The sequence below is a fragment of the Lynx rufus genome, unplaced genomic scaffold, assembly GCF_022079265.1.
Source record: "Lynx rufus isolate CCGP_SWC_20201006 ecotype Redwood Valley unplaced genomic scaffold, mLynRuf1.p SCAF_2, whole genome shotgun sequence".
In the NCBI taxonomy this organism is placed as follows: Eukaryota; Metazoa; Chordata; class Mammalia; order Carnivora; family Felidae; genus Lynx; species Lynx rufus.
In genome coordinates this window covers 171,151,996-171,176,988 of record NW_025814834.1, presented here as the reverse complement: position 1 = coordinate 171,176,988, position 24,993 = coordinate 171,151,996, and the positions used below count along the sequence as shown (strand labels likewise).

Below are 24,993 nucleotides of genomic sequence, written 5' to 3'. Positions count from 1 at the left end.
AAAAAAAGAACATTTTTGTGTGTTATAAAAAACTAATTCGTTATTCATAACTGCTGGAACCTAGAAGTTTATCCTTCAGTAGGTAAATGGATATACAAAGTGTGGTACATCCATACAATGCAATATTATTCAACAACAAGAAGAAATAGGATATCAAGTGACAAAAGACATGGAAGAACCTTAAAAGAATACTGCAAGTGAAACAATCCAGTCTGAAAAGTCTACTTACTGTAGGACTTCAACTATGTGACATTCTTGAGAAGGCAAAACTATGGAGACATTAAAAAACATAGGGGTTGCCCATGTTGGAATGGGGAGGAAAAGGAAGAGACAAATAAATAGTGCATAGGGAATTTTTAGGGCAGCAAAACTATTCTGTATGATTCTACAATGGTAGATAGATTCCTTATACATCTGTTAAAACCTGCAGAATGTACAACACAAAGAGTAAACCCAACGTAATCTAAGGACTGTAGTTAATAATAATGTATCCATATTGGCTCATCAATTAAAACAAATGTACCACACTAACTCAGGATGTTAATAACAAGGGAAACTTGCTGGGGAAATATAGAAGGGAATTCTCTGTACTTTCCACCAGATGTGAGAAGACAAGAAAGTTCATTTCAGTTTAGAATTTCCTTTAGTCCTCTTAATGAAGCCTATATTATGGGTGCTCACTACTGTGTTTAGTTTATTTTTATTTTTATTTTTTTTAATTTTTTTTTTCAACGTTTATTTTTGGGACAGAGAGAGACAGAGCATGAACGGGGGAGGGGCAGAGAGAGAGGGAGACACAGAATCGGAAACAGGCTCCAGGCTCTGAGCCATCAGCCCAGAGCCTGATGCGGGGCTCGAACTCACGGACCGCGAGATCGTGACCTGGCTGAAGTCGGACGCTTAACCGACTGCGCCACCCAGGCGCCCCTATTGTGTTTAGTTTAAAGGCCTTAAAATCTCCTGATTCTTTTAAGACTTAGATGAGAATATGAAAAAGTTTTTCGTAGGGCAACATAGAACAAATATTCTGTGTCTCCCTTCCTCAGAGCTGTTCAACTTGGTCTACCAATCTCAGCACTACCTCACTGTTTCTGGGGCTAAACCATGAGTAATCTGAATTTTATCAAACACAGGATGTCATTAGTTGTTAAGACCTGCTACTACTTCATGTACAGCTAAGAAAAAAAAAAAATTGCCAATTAACCACCATACCATCAATTAAGTGGAAGACATATCCTGTTTTCAGAAGATGTTAAGCAGTGAAACTTAAGTGAAATATGGTTTCCTCAAAAAGAGATGATCTTTTCTTTATTAAAAGAGACATACAACAAAAGATAATCCTCATGCTACAAATATTTGTCTTATTTCTATATGACAAAATTTCCCCCAAAAACAAAATTAGTAGTAACTTGAAAATAAAAACCATTTCCATATGGGCTATGATAGCAATAAAAATATTGCCCAAACAAGGGATGTATTCATACTGATACCCTCTGCATGAAAAGATTTCATGGAATGGTACTGAGAAAATTTTCCCAAGAAATAAAATCTCTTAACCACACTATGGCCCGAAGTATTCAAGACAAAAAAAATGCTGAATAAATATAGTTCCTATATCAGTTAAAGTCCTTTATCATAAAAGAGTCCTTACTTACCCATAGGGAATAGTTCTGAGACCCCCAGTGGATGCCTGAAACTCTGGATTATACTGAACCCTATCTATATGTTTTTTCCTATACATACTTACCTATGAAAAAGTTTAATTTACAAATGATGAGTATTAAGGAGGGCACTTGTTGGGATGAGCAATGGGTGTTATATGTAAGTACTACACTGTATGTTAACTAACTTGAATTTAAATAATTTTTTTAGAAGTGAGGCAAAGAGATTAACAATAACTAATAAAATAGAGCAATTAAACAATATACTGTAATAAAAGTTATATAAATGTGTTCTCTCAAAATATCGTATTGTACTGTATTCTTTTTTCTTGTGATGTGAAATGATAAATGCCTACATAATGAGACGAAGTGAGGTGAATGCTGTAGGCACTACAACGTGACATTAGGCTACTACTAAAATGAGACATGCTGGATGGTCAGAAGGAGAATCCTCTGCTCTCTGAGGTTGACAACGGAAAGTAAAACTGTGGATAATGGGAGACTACTGTAGATTGCTTTTTCCAATAATTATTTTTCCTACTCCTAGTGATAGCTCTATAGCAGGGAAATACAGGGAAGCCTTTTTTACTTCTAATAAGCTATTAATATTAACTGCAAAGTGGAAAGAATAAATCAAAAATTCCATAGGTACTCATGCTCCTAACTTATGAGAGAATACCGTCTTCCCCACCCAAAAGAACATGATGGAATACTTGACCTATTTGCCTTCTTATCAATTCTCTCCATTTCCACAAGCTCCCTCATTATGTCAACAGGCATTATAATTTTCACAAGAGAAAGCACTCACTAAGGTCATTCACCATAGGATATTGGAAATAACCAACAAGGACTCACATCCTGAAGGAAATTATGTTGCATTTAATCTTTCTTCTAATCTCCTCCCACTTTCAGATGCCCCATCTGAGTATGATTTCCAGAATGACCAATCTGGGCTTCTCTCATCTCTAGTCATTCTTCATGGGATCAGAAGTAAAACCTTAGTAAAGATGAGTAAGGAGAGGGGAGTCTGGTAGACCTTAACCTCTCTTGATCTCAGGGTTCTAAGTTCAAGTCCCACGTAGAGCTTACTTAAAAAATAAAATAAATCTAAAAACAAATAAATACAATTTAACAAAAAAGAGGAGTAAGGAGAGTTTAGACAAAAATAAAAAAGAGTTTAGTTGAGCTTTTCCTATAAAGTCACAAAAAAGAGCCACAATGTTCTATGTCAAAGAAGAAAATAAGATCTCTTGGAACTGGCACTGTTTATACATAACATAAAAGTCAGAGAAGAAGGGAAGGGTAGAAGGATACACCAGGCAATATATCAGGTAAGAGAATACATCAGAGACAAGGCAAAAAAGGACTAGCTAAAAATCCCCAAAAGAAAATGGAAAAGAGCAGCTGATAGATACTCCAGTGTTATGACTATCCAAACCCAAGATTGGTGACTGACGGGTTGAATCATAGTTGTACCACTGTGTATAGTTGGCATTAACGACAATGAAGAGCAAAATAAAAAAAACAATCGATTAGATCTAGGCCACCTCTGACCCGGTAAGGATGTGGAAAGAGGGGCCGTGAGCCTCACAGTTAGCAATCTTTGGGGGTTGCGGTGGGTCAGTGACAGGTATGCACCTGGCCAGCATTTCTGCCGCTTTGCCTGGGAGGACTCAAACTGGCACCTGGAAACTTTAGGAAGACGTGATTTTCAAAAGTAATTATGAAAACATTTGTCATTGGAATTAGTGGTATGACAAATGGCAGGAAGATAACACTGGCTAAGAAACATCTCCCAAACTGCAGGATCATATCTCAGGATGATTTCTTTAAGCCACAGTCTGAGATAGAGACAAATACAAATGGATTTCTGCAGTATGACATGCTTGAAGCACTTAATGTGGAAAAAATGATGTCCACCATTTCCTGCTGGATGAAAAGCCCAAGACACTCATTGGTATCAACAGACTGTGGAAATGCTAAGGGATTTCCCATATTAATCACTGAAGGCTTCCTTCTCTTTAATTATAAGCCCCTGACACTCTATGGAACATAGGAGCTACTTTCTGACCACTCCATATGAAGAACGTTAAGGGGAGGAAGAGTACAAAGGTCTACGAGCCTCCAAACCCTTCCAGGGTACTTGGATGGCCACGTGTGGCCCATCTATCTAAAGCACAGACAAGAAATGGAGACATCAGGTGGGAAATGGTTTACCTAGGCAGAACAAAATCTGAAGAGGACTTCTTTCCACAAATGTATGAAGATCTACTATAAGAACTAGCAAAGCAAAAGTGTTTGCAAGTAGCAACATAAAGATGGAGTGGACTAAATCCTTCCTGAAATGAATTAGGAAACTCAAAGGAGTATGTTTAAGAACTTTTAACAATACATAATATGTAGTTTGGTTGATGACAGCCGTTGGTTCATTTGTATTATCACACATGGTTTCCCCAATATGTGGAACAGTAAATAGTGGTCTATACCTTTGGTATAGGAATTTACCTTGATAAGCTGTTCTCACTCCAAGGGGTGCAGAGATACAGCATAGCTCACAAACAATGAGTCAGTTTCTCTAATGATTGTCAAACTTTTCTGAATGGGACCCAGAGTACAAAATAAGGCTTACATCACAATCCAGTATATATGCAATCTATCATGTCTGTATGTGTCGATGTGTTTGTGTATATATGTGTCTCTGTACATACAAATACAAACGTGTATAATGTGTGTGTATATATACACACATATCAAGTAACACAAAGCATTTACCTTAGATATAATGCACGGTGATATTTTTCTACTTGTAATTTTTTTTAATATTCGTTACCATCCAATGCCACTGCCTACCTCCTGCAAATAAAGGCTTTTTTAGGAATAGCAGTCACATTGGATAAATCAAAATTTACTAGAAAAAAAAAGAAAACAATAGATTAAAGAAATGCAACATTGTGTTACCTCCTAAGTATCTGTGCCAAAAAAATGTTTAACCTGAATTAAATCAAACCTATACATCTAACACCCAGTTTACAGGAAATACAGAGAACACTAAAACAAACTAGTGCCAAAGGAAGCAATCAGACAAAAACCAGAAGGCAGGTCATTCTGTACCACAAGTCTCTTCAACAAATTAGCATGATGAGTATCGAAAGACAGAGTAACGTTTAGCATAAAAAAGACATCATATGAAAAAAGTAAAGTCTACTTAAAAGAAGAAAAAAAGACTGAGAGATAAAACTAAATGTAATGAATGGTTCCTAACTGGATCCTGATTTGAACAAACTAGCTACAAAACACATTGTTGGGGATAATGAGAAATGTGAATATGGACAAGGTATAACACAATGAAGAATTATTGTTTTTTTAATGTGTGTAACAGTATTATTATAGTAATCCAAGAAATGTCCCTATATTTCAAAGATACAAATGATGTCAGCAATTTAGCTTTAAACTCTTCAGTTATTATCAATCTACCCTAATGGACAAAACTAACTAACTATGGAGTACAGATGAGGCAAATACCCTTCGAGAAGCATATCATGTTCTCTATAAAGCCCTGCCTGATTATTTCTGTTCTGTTCCACTCAGATTAGATACTCCTCCTCTGTCCTTTCCAAGTACTCTGTGTTCATCCATATACATTCAAGGAAACAGTTTCCAGGAGGCTAATTCAGACAGGCAGCAGACCAGCCACACTGCTTTTCACCATGGACTAAGAACCTGGCCTTGCTGACAACGTTTGATTTCAAGAGTAGGAAAGCCCAAAGGTTTGTAAACATTCTCTTTGATAGAAGCACATAAATTGCAAGGCAGGTTCTTCTGGAATACTAATGCAACCCTCCAATATAAAAGTATGGTTGAAGAAAAAAAGGTACAGTGAAGGATTTGAGAACTTGGCTTCTCAGGCTTGGCACATTCTCACTCTTCAGAGGCACCTTTGCAATTTCTTGAGGAATTAGGGAGGACAAGAAAACTTTACTTCTGATTGGAGTATGCTATTCTGGCTCTTATTTTGTACAAATGTCTCAAAGCATGTTAATTTCTGCCATTAAAGAAAATGTATATTCTTTAATTCTGTCTGGTGGCACTTTTCTATCAAAAACTATCTCCTTGTGATAACCAAACAATATCGCAGACATAGCATCTATCAAATTGTTTTGAAATCTATTTACCAATCTCCTTGCAAGAAACCAAGCAGTAAAAGGTGGGACTTCATTTACCTTTGCACCCTCTAGCAGAGTGCCTGGCATATCCTAAGTACTTAATAAATGTTTAAGCTGAGGTGAAAAAATGGGAATAGAGAGAAATTTTCATAGTTCTTTCCCCACAGGAAAGTAGTTAGGTAAGAATGCTAGAATGGAACAACAGATGTGAGCTTCTTGAAGACAGGGACTATATCCTATTAATCTTTACAACCTCATATTTGAGACAATGGAGAGAGAAAGAGAGAAATGGAGACATGGGTATAAGAGTACAAACAGAGAAAAGGAGATAGGGAGTAAGAATGAATTTTGAGACTACTCAGTTTATGAAACTTCCAAATACCTTTTAGAGAAGACTAATTTGTAAGTATGGTTGGTTTTTAATTGATTGGGAAAGGACAAGGAATTATGACTTTTTATCTATTACTGCCAAACAGGTAAATATTTGCTGGGGGACAGGGGGGTGAAATCTGAATCCACAGAAGAATTCTAAATATATAACCTTTTCTTTAAGAACCTTGCTGACATCATTATTGTCCCATTTGCTAAGCGAAACACGGAAACACAATGTTCTATTCCATGTGAAACTCTTCTTTTTAAACAAGATATATGATATTTTCACTTATCTCAAAATAGTCTCTAATATGTCTTTAGCATATCTGCAAAGGTCTGGTTCCAGAACTATGTTCAAACCCTACAATTACGTAAATAAAGTTACTATGAGAAGCAGAGGAAATACGATTTTCCAACCTGGAGAGAAAAAAAAAGAAACAACTCTATAAAAGAAGGCATCTTTTGAAGTAGGTTCCACACCCACCCAAAGTGGGTCTTGAACTCATGACCCTGAGATGAAGAGTCACATACTCTACTGACTGAGCCAGCCAGGCGGCCCAGAAAGACATCTTTTAAGACAGAAAACAGGGGCGCCTGGGTGGCTCAGTCGGTTAAGCGGCCGACTTCGGCTCAGGTCATGATCTCACGGTCCTTGGGTTCGAGCCCCGCGTCAGGCTCTGTGCTGACAGCTCAGAGCCTGGAGCCTGTTTCGAATTCTGTGTCTCCCTCTCTCTCTGACCCTCCCCCGTTCATGCTCTGTCTCTCTCTGTCTCAAAAAAATAAATAAACGTTAAAAAAAATACTATCTCCAACTAAAGACAAAAAAAAATTTAAAAAAAAAAAAAGACAGTAAACAAAAGGAGTATGTACCTGGCATTAAAAAATTCAAATTTCACAAAGAGATAAAAACAAAAGGTACATCTCTCTACCATCTCCAATCCCCAGTTCTATTCCCCAAATGTAACCACTTAATATTTTATCAGGTATCCTTCAAGAAAAAGATGTGACGGGGCGCCTGGGTGGCTCAGTCAGTTAATCGTCTGACTCTTGCTATCAGCTCAGGTCATGATCTCAAGGTGCATGAGTTTGAGTACCACACTGGGCTCCCTGCTGATAGCGCAGAACTTGCTTGGGATTCTGTCTCTGCCCCTCCCCTGCACGCTCTCTTTCTCTCTCTCTCTCAAATAAATACATAAACTTTACAAGAAAAAAAAAAAAAAGATGCATCTACTTTTTAATGTCCACATATGACATCGTACAATAAAAAACCTTTTTTGATACCTTATATTATACACAATATATCTTGGGAATCTTTCCATATCAGCACATAAAATTAGTAATGGTCTAACACTAGTTATCAAGCATTTACAACTTGTGTGCCAGATACTGTGTAAAGGGTTAGATTTGTTATACCTCATTTAATCCTCAGAAAAACTCTATGAAGTAGGCATTATATCAGGATACTTAAGCATCAAGAGGTTAAGGTCACATAACTAATAAGGAATAAAACCAAGATCTGAACATGGAGCCCCACTCTTAAACACTGCTCTCCTAATTTTTATCTGCTACAGAGGTCAAGATATGGGTAAACCAGAACATATTTAGCCAGCAGTCTCTATTGGTAAACATTTAGGCTATTTCTAGTTTTTGCAAAGATTATCACTGGAATCCAAGCTCCATTAGAGATTTTTGTCTAAATCTAAAATTATGAATGATCCTTATTTTCTCTTTTGGGCCTTTTGTATTTCCAAATTTTCTGCAGCACCATATATTATTTTATAGTCAGAAAAAAACAGATATTTTTAGATAAACGTCAAAAATAAAGGAACTTCCCAAGCTTATTAAAGGTAGAGAGGCAGGGTTTGTATTCAGATCCACAAAGCTCCTAAGGCCTATTTCCTTGAAAGTAAGTTTCCAAAAGTCGACGATTCTAGCTGCAGTTCATATTAATGAGTTCTCTAGTCTCAAAAACCTAGCCTATGAGGTCAGCTAAAGATACTCAGTGAAAATGTCTAGTGTATACACTAACATATTAATAGGAGCACTGTAATTACAACCACCACCACTGTTATGATCTGCTTCCTATCTTTCATGGCTGGCCAAATAAAACTCCTGTCTGAGGCCCTGTCACTTATCAGTTAGCCTGTGTTGAACTCTTCGGGAATTTAGGTTCACAGTGGACCAGTAACCACTAAAGGTCTAAGAAAACAAAAACAGATAGAGATTGATTTGTTAAAACCAAAGAACAGAAATCCTTCTATATAATACACTTAACATTTAAGACATAGTTCCTTTTTGGGGGAGGATAAGGAAAAAAAGATGTCTATGACTCATGTATCCCATCTGACACAATTTTGGAATAGCATATAAGTCAAAGATTTAGAAAGCACTGTTTGAAAGGGACATGGATGTCTCCATCACTCTGATCTAGAATATTCCACCATAACTCAATTTCCTCAACTAAAAACATGGTGATAACATTGTTGCCTACCTCATAGAACATACCAGCTTATAACTACACACAAAAAGAATTTAAAAAATTACCATTTGAAAAAATTAACGCTGATCTGAAATTGGCAACTAAAAAAAAACTGAGGTGGGGGGGGAGATAACCTCTACTGTAAAAAGTCAATCTTCCCAAAAGGAGATAAATGTATCTTCAATTCCACCCTACTTCATAAAAATAAAGCCAGAATCTCCCACAAATATATAAACTATATCCTGTATACAATTAGTTGCTAAGACCTATTCATGCTCTTAAATACTTCTCAAATCTTTTCTTCTTCCCTTTTCTACACCATCTGCCTACAAATAGTATCATACTTAATGGTGAAAGTCTGAATGCTTTCCTCCTTAGACTGGGGAGAAAGCAAGGGTATCTGCTCTCACTATTCAACATTGTACTAGAGGTTCTAGCCAGTGTAGCAGGGGAAGGAAAGAAAGAGACAGAAACAAATCAAGGGCGTTCATATTGAAAAGGAAGAAATAAAACTCTTTACTCACAGCCAACATAATCCTATATGCAGAAAATCTAAGGAACTCGCAAAAAAACTACTAGAAATGGGGCGCCTGGGTGGTTCAGTCAGTTGGGCATTGGATTCTTAATCTTGGCTCAGGTCATGATCTCACAGTTTGTGAGTTCGAGCCCCACACTGGGCTCTGAGCTGACAGGGAGGAGTCTGCTTGGAATTCTCTCTCCCTCTCTCTCTCTGCCCGTTCCCCACTCATGCTATATCTCTATCCCAAAATTAAACAACAACAACAAAAAACCCACAAAAAAAAAAACAAACAAAAAAACACTACTAGAACTAACGAGTTCAGCAAAGTCAGAGGATACAAGTTCAATATTCAAAAATCAATTGTATCCCGATATACTACAATGAACAAACCAAAAACAAGTTTTTAATTCCATCATGGTAACATCAGAAGCAATACTTAGAAACAGATTTAGCAAAAGAAGGACAAGACTTACATACTGAAAACTTTAAAACTTTGCTGAGAGAAATCAAATAATACCTAAATAAATGAAGACACAGTCTGTTTGTGGATCTGAAGACTCAATATGGTTCAAATGGAAATTCTCCCCAAACTAATTTACAGATTCAGCATAATCCCTATCAAAATCCCAAAAGGATTTTTGCAGAAATTGGCAAACTTTATACTGATGTTGATCCTGAAATGTTTATGGAAATGCAAAAAGTCCAGAATGAGTAATACAATTCTGAAAAAGAAGTAAAAAGTTGGAGGACTCACACTTCTGGATTTCAAAATTTACTATAAAGTAATACTATTCAGAACACTGGTACTAGTCTAAGAACAGACATACAGATCAATGAAACAGAACTGAATGTCAAGAAATAACCACATTTACGGTCAACTGATTTTTGAAAAAGGTACCAAGGCAATTCAATGAGACAAAAAATAGTCTTTGCAACAAACAGTGTTGCAAAAGAACATTCACACACAAAAGATGAATTTAGACCCTTATCTCACACCATGCACAAAAATTAATGCAAATGGATCATAAACCTAAAGTAAGAGCTGAAACTATAAAAACTTGCAGAAGAGAGAAGGAAATCTTGACCATGAATTAAGGAGAGTCTTAGAGACTGACACCAAAATCATGATCTATAATAAGAAAAAAAAAATTTGATGCATTGGACTTCATCAAAATTTAATATCTCTGCTTCAAAATTCACCATTTAGAAAATAAGAAACTAAGCAGACAGGGAGAAAATATTTGTAAATCATGTACCTAATAAAAGACTTGTATTCTGAACATATAAAAAAACTCCTACAATTCAAAAACAAGATTAAATAACCAAATTAAAAATGAGAAAAAGACAGGAATAGATATTTCACCAAAGAAGATATGTGAATGGCCAATAAGCACAAGAAAACATCACAAAATCATTAGGGAAATGCAAATCAAAACCACAATGAAACGCCACTTCACACTCATTAGAATGCCTACAATCAAAAAGAAAACACCAGTGTTAGCCAGGATGTGGAAAAATCTGAACCCTCACATATTGCTAACGAAAATGTAAAATGGTGCAGTTGCTATGGGAGAGTTTGGCAGTCCTTAAAAATTAAACATAAAATACCAGATGACCCAGAAATTCCATTCCTAGGAACATACTCACAAGAATGGACAATAGGTGTTCAAAAGAAGCTCGTACATGAATGTTTGCACAAGCACTATTCACCATCGCCAAAAGGTAGAAACAAGCTAAACGTCCATCAACTGATGAAAAGGTAAACAAAATGTATGACAGACATATAATGGATTATTCAACTATAAAAGGGAATGAAGTACTCATACATGCTGAATCATGAAAATATTATGCTAAGTGAAGGAAACCAGGCACAAAGAGCTACATATGTAGAGGAAAAGCAAATCTAGAGAGAGAGGCAGGCAGAAAATGGGTTAGTGGTTGCCTGGGACTTGGAATGGGAATAGGAAGTAAATGGGCACAAGGGGTTTTAGGGGGTGATGGAAATGCTCTGAAAGTAGATTGTGGGTGATGGTTTCTCATAACTCTATCAATTTACTAAAAATCACTGAATGGTACACTTAAAGTGAATTAATTTATGGTATGTAAAGTATACCACACAGATTCTGTGTCTCCCTCTCTCTCTGCCCCACCATTGCTTGCGCTCTCTCTCTCTTAAATATAAATAAACATTAAGAGAAAGAGAGAGAGAGAGAGAGAGAGAGAGAGAAAGAAAGAAAGAAAGAAAGAAAGAAAGAAAGAAAGAAAGAAAGAAAAAGAAAGAAAGAGCCGGGGTACCTGGATGGCTCAGTCAGTTGAGCAGCCGACTTCAGCTCAGGTCATGATCTCATGGTTTGTGAGTTCTAGACCCACATCAGGCTCTGCACTGACAGTAAGGAGCCTGCCTGGTATTCTCTCTCCCTCTCTCTGCCCCTTCCCCACTTGCGCTCTCTCTGTCTCTCTCTCTCTTCCAAAATAAATAAATAAACTAAAAAAAAACAGAGCCTAGGAATGACTAGAATTGCTCTGTGAAGGTAAGAGGAAGAAATTGCTTCCCAGTCAGAGAAACAATGATAAAGGGAGGAAAAAGAAGAGGAAGAGTAGAGTCTGTAAGAAAGTCTTGCACCCTTCAGCTCCTTCCCACAATCCCTGTATCTTCAGCAAAGTTTATGAAAATCATTAAATGGCTGATATGATTGCAGTTTTTGGTGTCAGAGGACAAATGAGATGCAGGAGTGCAGATGCAGAAAGAGGCAAGGGAAGTCCAAAACACAAAATCGAAGCAGACCTCCTTGTGAGGGCTAGGGATTGGCATTAAAGTCAGAGCTAAACTTAAAGTTTTAAGGAACAGGGATCCACGGCTGCATCAGGCTACAACGCTTTTCTTTAGATTTTTGTATTTACCAGTTACATTTAAATTTTAGCAGGTAGCACAATTGACTATATTGCTTTATGTTTAGATAATTTTAGTGATCTCAACAAGTTACAATGACCAATTTGAAGGAATATCAGTTGTTTTGGTGTGACCAGCACTCTAACCCTCCTCCTTCTTTTGGTTAGGAACCTCTTCTTTTTGGTAAGGAACTCCTTACTTAGGATTGGGTGGGGCTGACACCATCACCTCTCTCCTCCAAGCTGAGGTGAACAGGTGACCAGGAATGGCCAGCAACCCCTATATCCCTAAACACAGTAATCTGTTCAAGGAAGGACATGTGATACAAGCCAGACCAATAATTGAGTTCCTGAATGTTTTCTGCCAAAACTAAATGGTAGGATTTGAGCCTAGGGCTGTCAACAATCATTGTAACCATTCAGCGGAAAATCTATCAAAGATGCGAAGATGAGAGGCTGCTGATATCATCTGTATCCCTGGACCTGACATACTCAGTTATATGCAAATTAATCTGACTGGAGATTCTGTCAAATGCAACCAAAATGTCTCCTCTGTAAAAAGCCACTGAAAAATTAGCGACACATCTACACTGGTTGCCAAAGGGGTCAAAATGACGCAACCCAGAAGTGAAGGGGAGTTCACTCTCTGAGGAGATTGAATTGACTAACGGAAAACAGGATGCAAGAGAAGAGCAGGGAGATAAATTTCTTCTTCTAGACTCCCATCTACTGATGTGAGAAACTGTTCCTCTGTCCAAAGATACCCTGTGTGACCAAGCAAGCACACCTGCCAAACAATGTCTCTCCAGTCCTTTGTGAAGCAGAGGCCAATGAGATAAGGTATCACCTGACATTGTTTCCCATCTCTGCCTCACTTCCCTTTTCTCAGGATCCCTGGGATTATGCCTCCCAGATAAACCCTCAACCTTAATCCTTGTATCGGTCTCAGTTTTCTAGGGAACTCAGATTAAGAGTATCTACAAAAAAACCTACAGCAACCATTAGGCTTACTATTAAGTGAAACATAGAAAGCTCCCCTCCCTCTGAGATCATAAACAAAATGAGGACACTCAGTATGAATACAATGTTAAATAGAAAGGGTAATAATCTACATAGTAATGCAAGATAACCATCTATAGAGCAAGACAAAAAAGCAAATCAGCTATAAGGTTTGGAAAGGAAAAAACAAAAATTCATAATTTCCAGATGATATGGCTGTCTATACAGAAAATACAAAAGTCACAGATACATTTTTAGAGTTAACATGAGTTTAACAAGGTATGTAGCTAGATACAAAATGGTTATATACTTAGAAATAAATCTAACAAAAGATATGCAAAAACCTTACAGAGAAAATTATAAAATTTTGTTGTATGATATAAGGAAGACCTAAATAAATGAAGAGATACACCATAGTCAGGGATTGGAAACTCAGTATTATAAGGACGTCATTTCTCTGTCAAATTGATGTTTAGATTCAATGTAATCCCAATCAAATTCTAATAGGACTTGGGGATTTTTGTTTGTTTTTTGGTGGATTCTAAAATATACAAGGCAATTCAAAGGACTAGGGGAAAGCAAGACACTTTTTTAAATGGTGGGGGGAGTTATTCTACCAAATTCTAAGCCTTATTATAATTAAGAGTATTTATAATTGGTGAAAATATGTATAACCAGCCCAAAAAAACAAAATAGAGAACCCAGACAAAGACCCACAAATGACACAATCTATTATAGAAGTGGCAGGGCAGGTCAATAGGGAAAGGATAATCTATTTGGAAAAAAATTAAAATTCTTATACACATATCAAGTCCAGGTGGAATATAAACCTAAATATAAAGGAGTCAACTAGAAGGTTTATGATAATATACATGAATATCATAATGACCACAGGTTTATAAAATATTTCTTTTTTTTTAAGTTTATTATTTATCTTGAGAGAGAGTGAGCGAGCAGGGGAGGAGAGAGGAAGAGAGAGAGAGAGAGAGAGAGAATCCCAAGCAGGCTTCATGTTGTCAGCACAGAGCACTACCCTAGGCTCGATCCCACAACTGTAAGATGACTTAAGTGGAAACCAACCAAGAATCAGACATTTAGCTGACTGAGCCACCCACAAGGTAATAAAATATTTCTTAAAGAAGACCTCAAAAGTACTAACCATTAGAAAAGAGAGAGAGAGAGAGAGATAAACTGATCAATTATATTAAAACTGAGAACTTAGTTTTCAAAAGACTCCATAAAAATAATTTCTTGAGAGAGAGAGCATGCACAAGACAGAGCAAGGGAGAAGGGTAGAGAGAGAGAGAGAAAGAGACACTTTTTTTTTAATGTTTTCATTTATTTTTGAGAGAGAGAGAAAGAGTGCAAGTGGGGATGGGGCAAAGAGAGAGGGGGACAGAGGCTCTGAAGTGGGCTCTGCACTAATAGCAGTGAGCCCGATGTAGGGCCTGAACTCATGAACCCAGAGATATTACCTGAGCCAAAGTTGGGCGCTCAACCAACTGAGCCACCCAAGTGCCCAGAGAAAGAGACTCTTAAGCAGCTTCCACATTCAACCTGGAGTCCAATGTGGGGCTCAATCCCATGACCCTGGGATCATGACCAGAGCAAAAATCAAGAGTCAAATGCTCAACTCACTGAGTCACCAAGATGCCCCTCCATAAAAAGAATTCTTAAAAACCACAGGGTGGGAAAAGATATTTGCAAAACATATAATCAATAAGTGGGTTAATACATTGAATATGTACAAAGTACTCACACAAATCAATAAGAAAAAGAATAATACAAAGGGAAAAAACAAAGGGGGAGAATGGCAAAAAATTCAAATAGGCAATTTACAAAAGAGTAAATTCAAATAGTCACTACGCATACAAAACAGAGCTCAATCTCATTAGTAATCAAGCAAATACAAATTAAACTTTTACAGTAAGACAGCATCATGCATGCATCCACCAGACTGGTAAAATGAGAAAGTTGGCAGAACCAAGTGATGGCAACTATGTAAAATAACACTGTTGTGGGAGTGTGTATTTCTTCAGGTATCTTTGAAAACAGTTTGGCATTACCAGATAAACTTAATGATGAATAAAACTGCTAAAACAAGCAATAAAAAATACTTAAGGACCAGCAATCCCATACCTGAATATATACCCTAGAGAAACTCATGCACATGCATACCAAAATACATGTATAGGAATGTTCACAGGAACATTGTTTGTTTTTAAATGTTTTATTTATTTCTGAGAGAGAGAGAGAGGGTGAGCAGGGAGGGACAGAGAGAGAGGGAAACACAGAATCCGAAGCAGGCTCAAGGCTCTGAGCTGTCAGCACAGAGCCTAACGCCAGGCTCGAACTCATGAACTGCGAGATCAGGACCTGAGTCCCAAGTCAGAAGCCCAAATGACTGAGCTACCCAGGCGCCCCCGGAACATTGTTTGTAATAGCCACAAACAGGAAACAATCCAAATGCCCATCTACTGTAGAATGAAAAACTGTGGTATATCTATAAAATGAAATAATATAAAACAATAAAAATGAACTCCAACTATCTATAACATAAATTAATCTCACAGAATTTGAACAAAAGAAGCATCACAAAAAAAGACAATATACAATATGATTGTATTCAAATGTATTCAAAAACAGAAAAAAATATATTGTTTAGAAATGCATTTATAGGGGGCATCTGGGTGGCTCAGTCAGTTAAGCATCCGACTCTTGATTTCAGCTCAGGATATGATCTCACAGTTCATGAGTTAAAGCCCCACATAGGACTCTGCAGTGACAGCGCAGAGCCTGCTTAGGATTCTGTCTCCTTCTCTCTGCCCTTCCCCCTGCTTGCTCTCTATCTCTCTCTCAAAATAAATAAAAATAAACTTAAAAAAAAAGAAAGAAAGAAATGCATTCACAGGTGGAAAGAATAAAGAAAAGCGAGGAAATGGTCATCCCAAAAGTAAGGATAATGAATGGGAGTGGTCTGCAGGAAAGTGTAAGATTGAGAAGAGAAAGGATATATCAGAAAGAAAAAACAACAGAACAGTTAACAGAGATGGGATTGAGCAGAGCATTTGTGGGGGGTACAAGTAAACTAGAGAGTAAGTCAACAAGAGAAGGACCAGATTATAGATGACTTTAAAATTCAGGCAAGAGGGGCACCTGGGTGGCTCAGTTGGTTAAGCAGCTGACTTCAGCTCAGGTAATGATCTCACGGTCCGTGGGTGTGAGTTTGAATCTCACATCAGGCTCTGTGCTGACAGCTCAGAGCCTGGAGCCTGCTTCAGATTCTGTGTCTCCCTCTCTCTCTGCCCCTCCCCTGTTCACGCTCTGTCTCTCTATCAAAAATAAATAAAGATTAAAAAAATTTTTTTAATAAGATAAAATGCAGGCAAGAGTTTGGGTTTAACACTTTAACAACCCACTCTATATTCTTGAACAAAAGAATGCCATGATAAAAGCTGTATTTTAGGGAGACTTCATTTGCAACACATTTGAATTACGGGAGGTAAGAGATTAGATCAGCTCTAGCCCCACTGAAGTCATCAGGAAGTGAGGTAATGAAAGATGCTCCAAGGTGGCAGAGCGACATTCACTGAAACACTTCTTACATGTCCAGTTTACACAAGATTCTGTGTTCAACTCTAGAGATAAAAAGACACAGACCAGCCATCAAAGAGCTCTGAAAAGCAGTATAAAGTAGGGGGAAAGGGGGAATGTGGGGAATTGAAGGGGGGGGGCAGAAAAATTACAAAGACAAACTCAAAAAACAAGAGGTCATGAAATCAGTGATGAAGAAAAAAGTCAAAGACCCCTAATCCTCAAGCGTTCTCTAATTCCAGTACACGTAAAAGTACCAGGGGAAGCACAGTAATATGGCCCACGGGCCAATGAGAACAAGCAGGAAGGGGCTGTGACTGTACCACATACATGTGAGAAATGTGACCAGAAAAAAGGAATGACTGGTTGGCAGCTAGAAATGCCAGAAGATTCAATGTTTCTTCGTTTTATGAGAAAAGCGTAATAAGTCTTACGGTTTAAGGGAAACATATATGAAAAGAAACAGACGGAAGATCATAGAAAGGAAAGGAAAAAATTATGAGAGCAAGATTCTGAGAGAGGGGTGCTTTGGTGGCTCAGTTGGTTAAGTGTTCAACTTCAGCTCAGGTCACAATCTTGTGGTTCGTGAGTTCGAGCCCTGCATAGGGCTCTGTGCTGACAGCTCAAAACCTGGAGCCTGCTTCCATTGTGTGTGTGTGTGTGGGTGTGGGTGTGGGTGTGGGTGTGGGTGTGGGTGGGTGCGCGCGCCCGCGTCCGCGCGCGCCCCTCCCCCACTCGCATTCGGTCTCTGTCTCTCAAAAATGAATAAACATTAAAAAAAATTTTTTTAAAGATTCTGAGAGAGGTGGCAAGTGTGGGGTTCAAAGGACAAAACACTAGGTAAACTTTAGGGAAGGCACACCTTCAAACTCATAAGAAAGATGGTTTAATGACATATAGGAACAGTAAGGTTATAACAGACTCATGTTAGGTGGTCTTGAACTTTTCAGCAAGAGATGGGGGTAGGGATACAGACATTAATAAGAGAAAGGATTTAGAGTAAACCTCATTTCAAATGAGAAGACATTCATTAATAAAAGATCAACTCTGCACTGTTCTGCTCTGCCTCTAACACTAATATGCAACTAAGGGGCAAGAAAGAGGTTAGACACTGAGAGGTGCTTGGATGGCTCGGTCAGTTACGGTTACATGTCCAACTTCGGTTTAGGTCATGATCTTACGGTTCCTGGGTTTGAGTCCCACATGGGGCTCTGTGCTGACAGCTCAGAGCCTGGAGCCTGCTTAGGATTCTGTGTCTCCCTCGCTCTCTGCCCCTCCCCCACTCATGCTCTGTCTCTCAAAAAATAAACATTAAAAAAATATATATTTAAAAAAAGAAAGAGGTTAGACATTCAGCATTAAGATTTTGTAAGATGAGTACAACAAAAGGCCAGGGAGGTATACGTGTCCAAAGTGATAAAAAAAGGCAGCACTGAAGTAGTTGGTATTATGTGGAAAGAATTTCTTTGATCAGGACTGTGAGAATGAACTGAACAAAGTAGACTGAAAGATTGGGCCTATACAGCCAAAGTTATGAACAGATTCAAAACAAAAAACAAACCAAAAAAAATGAGGTTATAAATAAGCCTATATCCAGGAAATACTACTCCTATAGGATTTTCCTCAAAAATAAAGATCTGATGAAAGCCTTTCAAAGTCTGCTTCTTAGGCAGCAAAATGATAACAAATTAGCAAAGGAAAGATGAACTAGGTAAGGGTAACTTTGGGGATGCTAACTGTAGCACTGTATGAAAATCTGGAAGTATCATAGAAAACATTTTGCAGAAAGAAAATAGTCAATTAAAAAAAATGTAATCTGAAATCAGAGGATTAGGGTTTGAATCCCAATTCAGGCAAATAATTTCATGCTATGTAGGCCTCAATTCTTTGTCTGGATTATGGGAATCATAATAACTGTAAATGATATAGGAATAACAATAGCAGCAGCTAACATTTTTTTTTTTTTTAACATTTATTTATTTTTGAGACAGAGAGAGGCAGAGCATGAACGGGGGAGGGTCAGAGAGAGAGGGAGACACAGAATCGGAAGCAGGCTCCAGGCTCTGGGCCATCATCAGCCCAGAGCCCGACGCGGGGCTCGAACTCACGGACCATGAGATCGTGACCTGAGCTGAAGTCGGACGCTTAACCGACTGAGCCACCCAGGCGCCCTGAGCAGCTAACATTTTTTAATGCTTATAATGTTTCAGTTACAGTTCTAAGTGTTTTGTATGTATTAACTCATTTAATCTTCATGATAACCCCATGGAGGCTTTTATCCCCATTTTACTGGAAAGAAAACCAAGACAAGGAAGTTAGATCAACTGCCCAGAATTACATAGCTATTCTGTGGTATATTCAGAATTTGAACCTGTACAATGTGACTGACCTGCTATGTTCTTCACTATGTTCTTTCCCCTTCTCTGGGTAATAAAGATGAGAATATAGTAATAAGTGCTTTAAGTATATCCAAATGTTCATTATTACTGCTGAGTATCAAGTAACAGAATAAAATAATCCAAACAAAAGCCTAGATCATTAATCTACAGTCAACGTTCCACAAAATTATATGCTAGGGGGTGATTATAAGGGGAGTAATGAACAATGTATATGCCTTGTCCTCCAAAAGCAGGGAGAACAGACAAGAGGCAATAATTGATATGAACAAAATATACATGCTGCTTTTCTATAATGAGCTGAGTAAAGTAGTACAATCAGTGATAAAGAATAAGAGCTTTCAGAAATCACAAAATCACAGCCTCAAGAAATAACAGCACTAAATGCAAAGGGTTAGGAAATGACTGAACCAGAAAAGAAATCAGTATAATTCTTTTTAAAGTAAAGACTTTGGAACAATCCTAAAGCTTTAAACAGAAGAAAAAGAAGGCTTCGAATAGCAACAGGCCTTTCACAGAGCAACAAATTTCATATATGCACATCACAAAATGACTTATCATACCCAAGAAAAGGTCCAACATCACATTATGAATATTATAATAATAAAAAATAATTGATGCTGGGCACTTATTGTGTAGAAAGCTGTGTTCTAAGCACCGTACAGTTACTGACCTGTTTAATTCTTTTTTTTTTTTAACGTTTATTCATTTTTGAGAGACAAGAGAGAGACAGAGCATGAGCAGGGAAGGGGCAGAGATAGAGGGAGACGCAGAATCCGAAGCAGGCTGCAGGCTCTGAGCTGTCAGCACAGAGCCCGACGCAGAGCTCGAACTCATGAACTGAGAGATCATGACCTGAGCTGAAGTCGGACACTCAACCGACTTGAGTCACCCAGGCGCCCCTGATTTATTTAATTCTTACAACAACCCTATAAGGTAGGTCCTACTATTATCCCCAGTTTATAGATAGGGAAAATGAAGAAGTAAGGTGAAGTAACTTGCCCAAGTTTATTCAATGCAGGCCAGTGCTGGGATGTCAAACCTAGGAAGGTTATCTCCAGAGTATGTGCTATATATACTTCCTCTAGTAGGAAACTAATCAACAGAACAAGAATTTATTCGGAAGTGTTATTTGACCATATTTAGTAACAAGAATGAAAGTACCTTTCAGTCACAATAAGCAGATAATAATTCATCATCTATAACAGTTCTGTCCTCAGTCTTCCCTTCAAATTAATCTGCACATTCCTCCAATACTATCTCATCTACTCCTCTGGCTTCAATTACAATGTATTTGCTGATTCCCAAATCTAGACATCTAGCCCAATCTCCTGCATCTTCAACATCACCAACAACCTAATAAATATCTCTCCTTAAATGCTCCATGAGCACCTCAAAATCAGTAGGTCCAAAACTGAATCATCATCTCTTCCCATCTTGTTTCCCACCCTCAAATCCCATCTTCCTCTTGTACTCCCTTACCTCAATGACTGCCTCCATCATCCACCTGACTGCCCAAGTCAGAAACTTGTATGTCATCCCAGACTCGTCAGTCATCCTCATCTTCTGTACCCAATTTATAACCAATCACCTAAGTATCTCTCCAATCAATGCATGTCTCATTTCCACTGCCTTACTTAATGTGACAACTCTACAAGGCTACGTTAATTCGAATTTTTGTTGTTTTGTGAAACTTCCTTTTTTTCTTGTATTTTGTCCTCTCATCTCAGCACAAACTCCATGAATGGAGAACAGATATTGTATATATTTCATATCTAACTCCCTAGTGCGCCATTTCCTGATCAATAAATATTCTCGGCGAAACTTGGTTCTATTAAAGAGAAATGAATACTAAGCATATATGTCAAGCAATACATTTTTAGTGATATTGCCTTCACAAACAAGACCCAGTTATTTCACAAAAAAATTAAAAAGAACAAAAGTAATAATTTCCTATTAACTGTAAGGATATACTAATTATTGTTCAGTGTTCAATGATAGTTACTAAAGGCCATGCACCATGCTAAACACTTTACACAAAGTATGCCACTTAATATTCACAGTGCTATGAGCTGGGTACTGTTACTGTACCCATTTTCCAGATGCCAAAACTGTAACTTAAAAGAGCTTAAACAATTTGATTACAGTGCCAAGTTAGAATGTAAGTCAGGATTTGAACCCATGGCATAATAGTCCGACACCAGAGCACATGTTCTTACACACTTTTTATTTTGCCTCTTAAAATGAAATGTGTCTTAAAGCGCAAAAGAAAAGAATTACGCACAAAGCTTAAATCAAAAAGATGTTAGTTTTAAATGAAAAACGTGCCAAAACAGAATAACCCTATGGAAGTTCAGGCAGTTAAGAAAAGACCTGTCTGGTCGGTCCAAAAATCGTTAAGATCAGCAAACTAAAAAGATCCAGAACCACAGAAATAAAATTGTCAAAAAAAGTAATGCATTCGAATGTTTCTTTCTTTTCTTGGGACATCATAATAAAACCAACACTGTCTAGTGTTTTACACATTAGTATATTTCACAATGAAATTCTACAGATATTAAAATCCCCCGCCGTATTTCAATTTTTGGTTCTGGCATCCTACCCGCCACAGGCTGGTAAAAGGTTCGGAAACCTCAACCATGATCACATGCTTACTTCCAGACTCCTAAAATATGAGCCAAACGGCCAGTGTAAAAAGAACACTGCCTATCATCCATCTTCGTCTGGTGCCATGAGAAACAGGCACACATTTAAATTCACATGCTACTAAGATCAAGCTTCAGCCTACAATTCGCCCAAGATTCGGCAGCTGCACAGCCGAGGTGCAGACCACAAGCTCTCAACTTTTCATTTTGCCTATACGTTTTAGATTCTGGGTGCACAAGCCCACTTTGAATTGTCCCTAGTTTGCAAAGAGGAATCCTGTCAGATTTCTCCGGAAGGGTGGGAGGCGTAAGAAGGGGCGGCCTCCCACCGGCCCCGAGCCCGCCGCGCACGGAACCTTTTGTTGGGGTGGAGAAGAGGGCGGACCCCCGCACCCTCCTGGGGGCAAAAGGGGGTGGGCGGGGAGAGAGGGGGAGTTAGACGCCGCGGCGGCCCCAGGCAGCTCGGGGGTGGGGACACAAAGAATTTGGGGAGCGCTGATCGGCCGGCCGGCGAGCTCCCCCACCCGCCCTGCAGTAAGCCGCCGCGAAACTCCAGGCCCGGGCCGCCGAGGAGCTGGCAGAGGCGGGCGCGCCGGCGTGCGGGGCTCCCCGCGCCCCGAGGCGAGGATCGGCGGCGGGTGCGGGCTGAGAGCCCGGGTTGGAGGGCGGCGCGAGGCCTCGGCGGCGCCCGCGACAGCCGCGACCCCCCTCCGCCCAGCCGCGGACCAGGCCGCCGGATCCCCGCGCCCGCGTCGCCACACCCACCCGTCTCCTAGGCCGGGCCCGGGAGGACTCCCGACTCTTCCTCCCGCTGAGGCGGCGCGCCCCGCGCCTGAGATTTACCTGCTGATCTTCTGGGCAAAGGCGCGGCGCTCGGCCATGGCTGCTAAGGCGGCGGCGGCGGCGGCGGCGGCGGTCTGGGCGCGGACGGGCGGGCGCGTGCCTCCTCGCTCACGCTCCCTCCCTCGCGGCCTCCGCCAGTCCCAGCTCCGGACCGGGGAGGCTGGGGCTGGCGGCCGGAGAGCCGGGAACGAGCCCTGCCGTAATGCTCCTGAGAGGCGCGCAGCAAGAAACCGCTCCTCCCCCAGCGCGTCAATGCCCGCGGGAGCCCGGGCTTCAGAACGCAGCTGCGGCCGGTTGGAACCAGAGGGAAGAATGGGGCGTGGAGGGAGCGACACGCCAGTCCCGGCCGCCTCGCTGCTGCGGGGCCCGCACGACCGAGAGAACACACAGAGCAGCCAGAGAGGGGCCAGCGACTTGGTGAGGCAGGAAAAGAAGATTACAGAACGCGTGGGGGGAGCTTGGTTTTCCCGAAAAGGAAGGAGAGGAAATGGAAGATGGGTTTTGCCGAGGGGGGCTGTGCTCTGCCGCCCAGGATGGCTGGGTTCTTGCTCCTCAGCGCCCATCTCCGAGCAGTTGAAAGCACTTTCTGTCCTACTTCGACCTTGTGAATGGGGTCTCACCAGAGAAAGAACAGTTTTTCTTGTAGAAAGAGAGCCAAAAAAGATCTTTCTCCTACAGAGGTAACAATAATAATAGTTGACTTGTGATGCTTAGCAAGGCACAGGTTCAAGTTTTACATGCATGATCTTAACTTAATCGTCACAACAGCCCCTTAAAGTAAGTTTTATCAACATTTTAGACAGAAGGAAATTATTCCAGAGAAGCTAAGAGTCTAGCCCCAGGTCACACAGATGGGAACCTCTTCAACTAAGATGTTCAAACCCAGACTCCAGGCCTTTTCTTTGAAGATAAGTGTTTCTCTGTTAACAATACTCTTCCTGAGACTTACTTCCCCTTTTGGATCTCTTTTTCTACTTACAAATGTTGGACCATATGAACTCTAATGTACTTTACCATTTTGACGTTCTATTAAATAATCTCTGTTTACCACTCAAAATGATCTTGCCTGTTAAATCCTATAAAACAAGGACTAGCAGAAATCATGTCTTACTCTGTTGTGATCCCATAGTGTCTAGAATGTTTGGATCCTATTGCATATTTGCTGATTACTGATGTTATCGTGAAACTAAGAAAAATATCTTGGTTTCTCGTGGTACCTTTACTCTTAAGTATTGCAAGGATTTATGTGTGTTTTTTTTATTCTATTCTGTCTGTGTCCCTCTGAGGTATGTTGGATACTTGCTTTCCTCTCTTACAGTTGGAAAATCTGTAGCATAGAGCCATTTGCCCAGTCACACACGAGTCAGGGGGTGAGAGCCTCAGTTAGTCAGATCCATAACTTCCTGTTCAGTGCTCTAACCACTGTGGAAGACTTCATTTTTGTGTAACAATGCACGTTCCAGTAAAAATAGTCTGTTCAAAGAGGATTTTTGTGTAGCTTCTATTTAAATGTATAGCCTACCTAGACATTCTAGAGAAGACAGAGCTGAACTAGACTCAGTCCTGTTCTCAGGAAGTTTGGTTCCATGGGGAAGGATGAAACACCTACTCAAAGAACTGTAAGTCAAGTCTAACACAGTATCCTGGCCTTTAAGACACTGCATGATAGGGACCCAGTTATATTCTGTCACTTTCTTACTATGTGACCTTGGGCAAGTTCCTTAAACTTGAGTCTCAAATGGGGGGAATAATTGTACCTATTTGAAAGAGTATTGTGCAGATTCCTTGAGTTAAGTCATATAAAATTCTTAGAGGAGGGCCTGACATATGGTAAGTACTATATGTACTCGCTGCTGTTTTATTATCACTGTTATTACCATCATTCAACTTACACTTAAACTTGTCTTGGGTGCTTGATAGTCCCTGAAGCGTTTGTCTGCTCTCATGCTCCCAGCCAGATGTTGTATGCCTTTATCTCTGCTCTCCAAACATCTTTTCACTACTCTCTTAGAGAACTGACCACAGTCTGCATTTGAATGGTTCTTTGTATATATGACTCACTAGTTGCCAAAGTGTCTGAAAGGACATTGCATGCACTGTGCAGTTTGCTGGGAACATTTAGAGCAAGAAGAGGACAAACAGGACCAAGCTGTAAGCTGGGTAGACAAAGTCTGGGAAATACTCCAAGCTAGAGTGGTGGCCCCCACCTCTGGGGAAGAGCTGGCAGTCACAGGCAAGTCCAGTGTGGGCAGATATCCATGTGCCACAAGGGTCCAAATCCAGGGTAGTGCATGGAGCCTAACAAAGGGAGTGAGAATGGAATCGCTTTAGCTTATCAGCATCCATACTCCCCATATTATCCCTGCACATACACACACACGCATACACACACACACACACACACACACACACACACACCAGTTTCAATCCAT

At 39.6% G+C, this 24,993-nt stretch overlaps 1 protein-coding gene and 1 pseudogene across 1 annotated transcript in view; one reads left to right on the top strand and one right to left on the bottom strand.

Annotated features, from left to right (window-relative positions):
- DOCK7 (dedicator of cytokinesis 7) overlaps positions 1-23,124 on the bottom strand; it is a 225,709-nt gene extending 202,585 nt beyond the window's left edge. Inside the window, exon 1 of the mRNA XM_047085104.1 lies at positions 22,562-23,124. Within this exon, the coding sequence (XP_046941060.1) occupies positions 22,562-23,124 (563 nt within the window). The remainder of the gene's footprint in view (positions 1-22,561) is intronic.
- On the top strand, positions 3,385-3,977 carry LOC124515992 (nicotinamide riboside kinase 1-like; annotated as a pseudogene).
- Positions 23,125-24,993: the final 1,869 nt, after the last annotated feature.